The sequence below is a fragment of the Tachypleus tridentatus genome, chromosome 7, assembly GCF_004210375.1.
Source record: "Tachypleus tridentatus isolate NWPU-2018 chromosome 7, ASM421037v1, whole genome shotgun sequence".
Taxonomy (NCBI): Eukaryota; Metazoa; Arthropoda; class Merostomata; order Xiphosura; family Limulidae; genus Tachypleus; species Tachypleus tridentatus.
In genome coordinates this window covers 139,237,823-139,247,596 of record NC_134831.1, presented here as the reverse complement: position 1 = coordinate 139,247,596, position 9,774 = coordinate 139,237,823, and the positions used below count along the sequence as shown (strand labels likewise).

Here is a 9,774-nt window from a genome sequence, read left to right as displayed (position 1 = left end):
AGAGAATAATTTAAATATGAAGAGATATTGTGAAATTGAAAATTTCGCTCTAAATCTGAATAGATTTTATCTAAATAGTTTAATTCTAATATTATATCATATGATCACTTGCAAGAAATTTCATGGTTTGTGCTGATGTATTCAGATATGGAAGGAAAACTGTTCTGTTCGCTTGCTTCTCAGTAATTTTATAGTGTCATCTAGCTCTTGTGAAACTTCTTTTGTTAGATGCCAGTATGTTATTTAAAACTTTTTCATTGTTCACTTCCTTCGTTGAAGGTAATCAACCTTTTTCTATCTCGTTCAATTCTGGTTATTAAGCATCAAATTTATTTTTCTGTTTATTTTCAATACCGTTTTTTTACTAATATTAATGTAAAATAACATAATAATAACTGTACCTCCAACTGTTGTGAAAAAAATTGAAGATTTGATCAACGTAGTTTTCTTAAGTCAAGTTTTGTATGGCGTCCACTGAACTTTCATTGAATGTTTTATTTTTCCTTGTATCAAATACCGATACAATGCATAATATGAGCATCCCGAGGTAATTGAATGAAGGCTATAGATTGTTTGGAGAATTTTTGTTTATTGAACATCGTAGAATAATACTCGAGGGATATTCTTTGAAGTGTTAAACTAGAGGGAAGGTAGATCCTTCCATACCATCCATTGTCATTTTTTGGGTTACTCTTTCTCAAATAACAATGGGACTGACTGTCATTTTACAATACTATAACATAGGTGATGGATTTTGAATCTGTTCATCGCGAGGCGAGTGCTCTTATCACAAGGTCAGGTTTCAAAACAGACAAGAACATACTCATGAACAACATATAAACTTGTAATTTTATTTTCATCTTCGTGCCTAACGTATTTGTTTTTTTTCTCTGAACGTTTCTTGTTTAAATTTATTATTTTTATCTTTACAAATTGGCTATTTTACTTAATCAATTTTTATCCTGCTTACTTTTTATTTAATGAATTAAATTCGGAAAACAAATCACCGTAACCATGTCAACGTTTGCCTTATCTGATAGTGAGGTCCTCTTTACCAGCAATTTGCTTCCCTTTCTTATTTGGGCCTGGCATGGCTAAGTGGTGAGGGCGATAGACTCATTAGCTGAGGATAGCAAGAAACAAGCTCTACATTTTTAGTTGTGGCGGTAGGTGGTGACGACTAGTTGCCTTCCCTCTATTCTTTCACTAATAAATTGGGGTCGGTTAGTCCATGACTCTCTCTACCTATAAAAAATCAAATGAATGTTATTCTTCCAACTACGTGAAAACAACTAAATGTTCATATTGTTGTAATAATCTTGGAAATTTATGCAGAAAACTTGAATTGAAAATTGCCTTATACCATTACTTTTCTTTTTGTTCAAGAATACGTTGAACATGATTCAAAACCTGCTTTCTGGTTGAACTTACTCGTTTGTTAGTGTTATTAAGCACTTTCATCTTTTATCTTTAATCACTAAAATTGGTACAGCACTGTTTATTTCTTCGTATATATTTTTTTGTGGATCCAGCATTTAGAAATAAAGTGGCCGACCTTCATTGGAATTCTAAAGCTTGGTCATTAGTAATTATACCACGGGAAATATGATATGCATGATATTATTTAACTAACAAAAGTTTCCGCCCCCGACAATCGTTTCATTTATTTCGTCTATTTCAAGATGGAAGTTACAATATGTATGCACGTCATTCGTCATGCATATTTACAGGATATTTGTTAAGAATCTCTTTAGATATTTGCTCTAACTGATTAATTTCTTTTTATTAGTCTACGTGTCATAAAGAACTCCTTAAAAACAGAAGCAGACATTAAGGTAGTAACAAGAAACAAAACTGAAGTGAATGTTGAACTCACATGAATGAGCAAATTTAAAAAATAATAGATTTATGAATCCATCTGGATCTTTTTAAAACTGCTGAAGTTTTCATTATAATCATAGGAAAGAAATTGGAAGTCTTGCGTGACTGACATGTAATATAAAACTGCTGTAACATATAGACTATTATTGGGTATTGCACATTTTCTGATAGTAAAACAGATTCGTTGCATTCTGGATTATTTATAAAAATGTACATTACATTCAAAATGTATAGCAGGTTACTTAATATAATTGTGAAAAGAAAGTCCACGACAAAAATTGAAAAAATACTCAAACTAGAAAATAAGAAATGTTTTTTTTTTTTATTTATTTTAAACATTTGCCTGCGATATCGAACTAATTTCCAAATAGTTTGAAATACAAACAATATATTTTCTCTATCCCATTGCTTTATTAAGAAACATGTTTTCTATTAATTAAAAAGTTTTAATTATTTAAATAATAATTTTAATAATTGGAAAAGAATTTTTGTATAATAGGTTATTATTAAAATGTTGTTTCTTTATATTTAAACTATAAAATATATGATATTGAACGAAACTTAGGAAATAATTTTGTTTTCCTTTAGCATAACGGTAAGTCTGGGCACATACAGCTATGGAAACGGCTTTCAGAACTCTCAGTAAGGATATCGCAATGTTTTCCACTGCGCAGCTCTGCGTTAAACTAAGAGAAATGAAGGAAAAGAGAATTTACACTGTAATTACTAATTATTATTGAATTAAAAGACTAAATAGAACGTAGCTTCTCAAAGCTAAACTGAAAACATATTTAGTGAAAAATGTTTTTGCTCTTTAGTATAACTTGCTTAGACACCTCAGTTAAAACATTTTATGAGAAAAATGTTCCAAGTTCCTTGTTTCCTTTGGAACTAGTTTCTACATCGCTATTTCTTCTCATTCTGATCGCCATATTTAAGAAGTCTTGTAAACACCGCTATATCTGTTCTAACTATAATTATCCACGAGAAACGGCACAAAAGTTATAAACAAATCCGTTGAAACTACTTAGAATTTTAAAGACGAACGTGATTGTTGTTATTCTAGTTGTTTAACAATCCATCTTAAGAGAAGAGTTTTTTTTTTAAGGTATGATTCGAATCTTATGAATCTTAATTTAAATCTTATTTATTATTTTAACAATACCGAGAGGAATAACCAGATCTATAATTAACGCTTATAGAACATAACAACGGTTCAGTAGTTGTTCCAGTTTATGCAAGTAGGTTTCTTTAATCAGTAATTGATATTATTTTTGTCGGTCGATTTGTATGTGAATTGCAATGAAGTCCACTTCATACTGTAAACGTGGTTTATTCTCTATTTGATATCAGGTGTTATGGTTTACTAAATATGGAATGATATGTTATTGTGGGTTATTACAACTGTTTTGACGTTATGATTTTACCTAACTTCTAAGTGATCGATTATGTGTTTAAGTTTAGTAACGAAGACAATTTGTTCTTAGTATTCATTAAAATACTCAAATATTCTGTTAGTGGTTTGAACTCTCAGGGCGCATGAATGTTGGTTTTCATTTCACTACACCCACATAATTATTCAAACTTGATTCGGTTAACATCGAACTACAGGAGACCAACCGTGCAATTTATTATTAAGTTGTGGTGCTCCTTGTTAAAAAAGTGTAAATATTAACATTTTTATTTCTATATTATTAGTATAAATACATGTATAATTAGTTATATACATTGTAGTAAAACTTCAATTCTACGAATTCAAATTTTAACAAATTAGAATCTGGGATAACTTATGATATCACTGTACTTCTAGTGAAGTATTATCCAATTAAAAGGCTAGTTTTAAAATATTAATATAATGATTACAAATCTATACTTAGTAGTTTATAAATTCCGTACAAACATAATATTTCATATAACTTTACCAACTGATGCGGTATCATCATTTAATATTGTGCATACCAAGAGTTATATGTAACAATTTCCCCTGTTTTATAAAATTTATATACACCAATAATACCTATTTTGAACTCTTTTCTTATGACTCATACCTATTAGTGTGAAGCTTCATTGGTTCAGTAATTATTTTAAGAAACTAAATTTCGTTATTTGTGATCGAAAGTCACAGATGTAATTCATCTATGAATGTCGTTTTCTTAAACCCAACCGACACAATAATGATACTTTAATTACATTAATAAGTGAATATGTGAAGATAAATGTCGAGACATTATTCAATCAAGTTTTGCGGGAAATTCGTAATTTGTACTCGCTGTGCACTATTCGCCACAAGAAGAAGTCCTACATGAATTACTCTGTACACTATAATGTGACATGAAAGTAGTTTTTAAAACAGCTGTTACATGGTATACCGTGTGGAAAGAAAAGTATCTTCAACTGACGACATCATAAAACAATAACTCGTGTTTTATCATTGTCTTTATATTGTTGCTATAGTGTAGTGGACAAAAGAAATATAAAAAAGCAATGTTAAGTTACAAACGTTTATTGAAATAGATACACTAATTAATTTACACCCCCAACTATCAGTGGATCAACACCGAAAGTTTCAGTAGACGACAACAGATCGAAACACTGAAATGTACATAAAAGACATATTTTAGAAATAAAATATGAATTCTTATGATTATTAATCAATCTTTTGCAAAGTTTAGGAAAGAGTTAGAAAGACTATTTTATTACACTTAACGTTTCACTAGTGATTATTAAAAGTACTTTATGACTTACGTTGATATTGTAAACTGTGATTCTTAAATATTATTCACTCAGCACTGATAATACAATAAAATTCGTAGCCGTGAAAAGCGAACATTATGAAGTAGGTACATTTTTGTTTCATTAAAAAATATTTACCTTGTGTCAAAGCAGAGGCTTTAATGTAATAAAGATTTTCCTAAGCCGAGACCATAGCCATATCCTAGTCCTCCCAGACCAGATCCATATCCCAGTCCTCCAAGACCATATCCATATCCCAATCCTCCAAGACCATATCCATATCCCAATCCTCCAAGACCATATCCATATCCCAGACCTCCCAGACCGTAGCCATATCCGAGGCCTCCCAGACCTAGTCCGTGGGCACCAACTCCAAGACCCAAGCCTACACCACCGTGGTTGATACGGGTGACGGAGGCAGCAGCTCGTCCAACGGGAATGCCACGTGCAGCAAAACCTTGAGCAGCGGCAACAGCGCCAGTTGCATCAAAGGCAGCGACAGGTGCTACGGCAGCGGGAGCTACGGCAACACGAGCAACAGCAGCGGGAGCGACACCAACAGGTGCAACACCAGCTGGACCAACAAGACCAGCGCCTAGCAGACCAGCATGGGTGTAGGCCAGAAGACCGAGAAAAACGATCTAGTAAAAAGAAATAGAAATTTGTTTTATATTTTTATAGAGCTCAAGCGATTGTAATGTCATCGGGCTAAACGTAATAAATTGGAACTTACCAGAGTGTTCATGGTTACTGCTGGTGTCTTTAGTTCTCAGAAAGAAATGTGTTGTTCTCTGATTTCCAAATCCTTTTATACTCTCATTTTGGTTCAGAAGAATGCATATGTTTAGTTCTCCATTCATAATTCACACCTTCCTTTGAAGGTGGTCAACTATTTGCCCACGCATTTCTGGCTCGTTTTCACCTTTAGAAATCGCTCATACATGCTCAGACTAATTTACGTTAAGTAAAACATCAGGGTCAACATGCTCTATTCGTAACTTAGCTTGTAGTACTTTTGGCTTGAGCTGTATTGAAATTGAAATTCAACCCAGAATTCTAAAAAAGAAAAACAAAAAAACAGCTTTTAATTTTACTTTAGTGTTTATACATGGAACAACTGTATGGTAAGATTGTTTTATAGCATTATGTTCTTCTAGGCTGAGTTAATGTTTGAGTAACTACACTCTCGTTATAAATTATTAGACTTATTTTAATATTTTCTGAGATGATAAATATCCACGAATAGTTTACTAGCTCTGTTCTTTGTAGTTAACTAAATCTTTACTGTAGACTTGTCTTATGTAAAATATTTATTTGCTGTCTTTCTCTTTCCTAATGGTGTTTCTACTTCTCTAATAAAGTGACAGTGATGTGAAAAAAAACACAAAGAAAATAATACTCTGATGGAGGTATATTTTAATCTATTTTGTGAATGAAACATTCAAATAGTCAATTACATGTCTATATTTCACCAATACCTTTCATCACCATCAAATAGATTACTCGGTCTCCACAAAACTTTTATATAAAGAAATCATAATCAGATTATGATTAGGAGGATTAGTAATCGTCAAGAAGTACAGAAACAAGTCCAAGCAAAATATAAATGTTATATTTTCAAGTTTACAACTAGGGTTTCTAAAAAAGTTAAAACTCAATTCGATATAGTTCTTACATTATTTACTTTGGAATACACTATTCCCTATTTGACTCCATGTTCACATTATTTGTGCCACAAACATGAACATGAATTAAGATCAGTTTTGCATATTTTTCAACCTTCTATTGCTCCATTTAATTTTTTTCACTCAACCATTATTTACTGAGCCAGGTGGTTTTGAGATTTCATGTGAAAACTGTTTGTCAGGTGTAAATTTTAATATTTATGGTGTTTTGAGTTTTGATTCATTAAACTAATTCTATACTTACATTATTTACAGAAAGGTTGGTGGTAACGTAAACCACTTCATACATGTACCCTACACCGCTGTTAGAAGCCTGCTTTGCCTTTTCGACCTTCCTTTATCTACCCCCGCTAGTACAGCGGTTAGTCTCCAGATTTACAACTAAAATCATAGGTTCGATTCCCCTCGGTGAGCTGAGCAGATAGCCCTTTGTGTCATTGCTATACGAGAAACACACAGACACACACCCTTCCTTTATCCACGTACCCACCTATTAATGAGTACTGGAACTTCTTGAAACCGGTATGAATCAGATACAAGTGTTGAATCAAATGACTTAGGTATTGATTGGGCTTCGTATTTAATTTTAATATTGTAATGTAAATTCTCGCATTCTTCTAAATCTTTAGACGAGTTAATAGCATGTTTTTGAGCTTCCCGTGCATTTGTGCGATCGTTCATTGTAACAGCTATTTGTTTTAAAAATAATTTCGTATTACAACAAGATGTGTTATAGAACCATTTTGACTATATCTTTTAGTAGTTATTCAGTTATTTACAAATTTAGTCATGTGCGTTATATAGGGTTTTTTCAGCCTTGAAATTTTTAAATTTCTTTTGAGCGTCTTAAAATATCAAATTTCATATATTTTAAATAAGCTCGAAAGAAAGATATCTTGTTAAATGATTCAGTTTTGTTAATTAGTTTGTTTATCATACATGCGATCACTGTGGCTAATTTTAAACTGATAAACTTAAGGAAGACCAAGCTAATAAACAGCGATCACTGCTAATAATTTGGCTAATTTAGTCGAGAAGTGGGACTTGACCATCACTTTGAGCCCGGCATGGCCAGATGGTTACGGCACTCGACTTGTAATCACAAGGTCACGGGTTCAAATCTCTGTCACACTAAACATGTTCGCACTTTTAGATGTGTGAGGCGTTATAAAGTGCGGTCAATTCCACTATTCGATGGTAAAAGAGTAACCCAAGACTTGGTCGTATTCGAACCACCAACTTGAACATTACGAGCATTGTATCATGACAATCAGAATATGCCATGCTCTCATAGTTTTCCAACTATGAACAAGAATATTTAATCTTTGTGAGCAGTAAATAGCTGAGTAGGAATGTTCAAGGCTCCTCTTTGGTAAATATCATGTACATTCACTTGAAGTGCTCAAGGTCCATTTTTAATTATTGTCATATTTTTTCTCTTGGAGTGTTCAAAGGCCATATTTAGTTGTTGCCATATTTTACACTTGAAGTGCTCAAGGCTTGAATTTAATGACTGTCATATTTGTTCACTTCAAGTGTTTAAATGCCATCTTTAGTGATTCTTATATTTATTCACATGACCTGGCTAAACGTGACACTAGTCGAAATCTACAGTTTTGTCCTACCAGAACAAGTGTGATGTACATATTTTTTCTTAAACCTTTATTATAATATCAAATTACTAAAAGTATGTCTTATTATTCTCCGTCATTTGCAATGTAACAATTTTTAGAACATCTTTCTTCTTTGAACATGTATTTAAGAAGAAAAATATTTCTCTTTCATATGAGAACTAACTTTACGCTTGTTGGTATTTAGTAGAACAGAAACTTCACTTATGTTTCGTTGTTTTTCAAAATTACAATGTATCATGTCGCTTTCTGTGAGTGACCGTTTCAATCATTTATGTTTTCATTTTTTACTACACGAAATTTATAACGCCTCGCATTATAATGAGTTATAATAAACCGTTCCGTTTTGATATTGGATTATTTCTGTCTCCTTGATCTACGTGAATTGTACTCACAGTATGCTTTTTAAAAAACAACAACAAAAGGCAATAAAACCGATATTACTGTAATGTATTGTTTTTATCTTTTCTCTGAATGAAGTGTATTCTTACTTAAATTACTGGGGTTTGTAAAATCTTGACAGTTGCACTAACTACGTTTCATGTTTTCTTCGTAGAAAGTGTTGATAACCTAATTAACTATGTTTTATGGTAGAATGTGTTTTCTGTATATCTTTTTTAGTGCATTAGTTACGTTAGATTGTAGGTGTAAATGAAAAAAAATTTTTGTTAAATAACAGAATTAAATTTCCATGTGAAACTATGAAAAAGAAGAGGTCCTTTATCGCAGAAATTCCAATGTGTAGCCCTGTTCTTAAAAACAAGAAAAAATATATATAGTTTAACAGTGTACTAATTTAAGTTATAAAATGTATATTTCTTCATATGGCTCTAGTTTCAGATTCTACATGGTTCTGGTACTTGTGTTAACTCATAAACCGATACGACAGTTTAATTACGACAGCATGAGCAAGTAATGAACATGACAGGTCATGTAATCCAAAAGGTCAACAGGTTTTTGTCATCAGAGTGTGTTGGTGTGTTGCTAATAAATTATCATTGAGGTCTAGAAAAGGTTAAATATCCGCTCGATATTAATCTTTCTCTTTTTTCTGTCTCCTTCTTTCAATCCTGTATAATGTACTAAGAATTCTGCATTATATCCTCTTATATGTCTTGAAAATAAAAACCTTGTAACAAACACTATGCATGACAGCGTGATCTGTTATATTTCATTTACCGATCACCATTTCACATGCCTTAAGACTGCACGATCAATATATGTGTATTCAACAGAATGTGATCTGGGTTCTTGAGTATATTGCATGAAAGATTCACTAAACTGTGGTCTTTACTTTCCGTACAGAGATGTGTGAGATTCACGAGTTCATATTATGTTTCACAGTTCGTTTCCTATACAATACTTCGTGTTCTTACGTATTTTTGTCTTTACACTGCTTTACGTTTTTTTATAGTTATTAAAACCAGTATTTACTTTAAAAGGCACAAAATGTGTGGTACAGTTTTTCAATATTTTTTATAGATACAGTAAATCTGAGGTCTTGGAGAACTCTTGGTTCTGTATATATGGCTAAAACAAAAGACATCTATTTATTATGTAACGTTTTAAGGTATCTGGTGAGTTTATATCTTGCCAGTACCACAGACTACTGAGCGACGTATGGTATAACCTGAGTGGTTGCAACTTGGACCCATGACGTCTAAATTATTGGATGTTATGTGTTAGAACAATAAAAGTATATCATGTATTTGAATTTTTCTTTTTTCGATATCTGGAGTTCTGAAAAATTCGATTCAGAACAAAAACGAATATTACACGTTTATAATACCCACATCAACTGTTCTTTGGACGATATGTGGTGTCTGTAATAATTTGTGTTCCAA

General features: G+C 32.1%; 1 protein-coding gene across 1 annotated transcript; it reads right to left on the bottom strand.

The window, feature by feature from the left end:
* Nucleotides 1–4,368: 4,368 nt before the first annotated feature.
* Nucleotides 4,369–5,496, bottom strand: LOC143256722 (uncharacterized). Its single transcript, XM_076514331.1, has 3 exons — nt 5,348–5,496; nt 4,753–5,255; nt 4,369–4,473 (listed from the first exon to the last, which is right to left on the bottom strand). Exons 1-2 carry the CDS (start codon nt 5,357–5,359, stop codon nt 4,773–4,775), a joined length of 495 nt encoding a protein of 164 aa, XP_076370446.1. The 5' UTR covers nt 5,360–5,496; the 3' UTR covers nt 4,369–4,473; nt 4,753–4,772.
* Between the last annotated feature and the right edge of the window lie 4,278 nt (nt 5,497–9,774).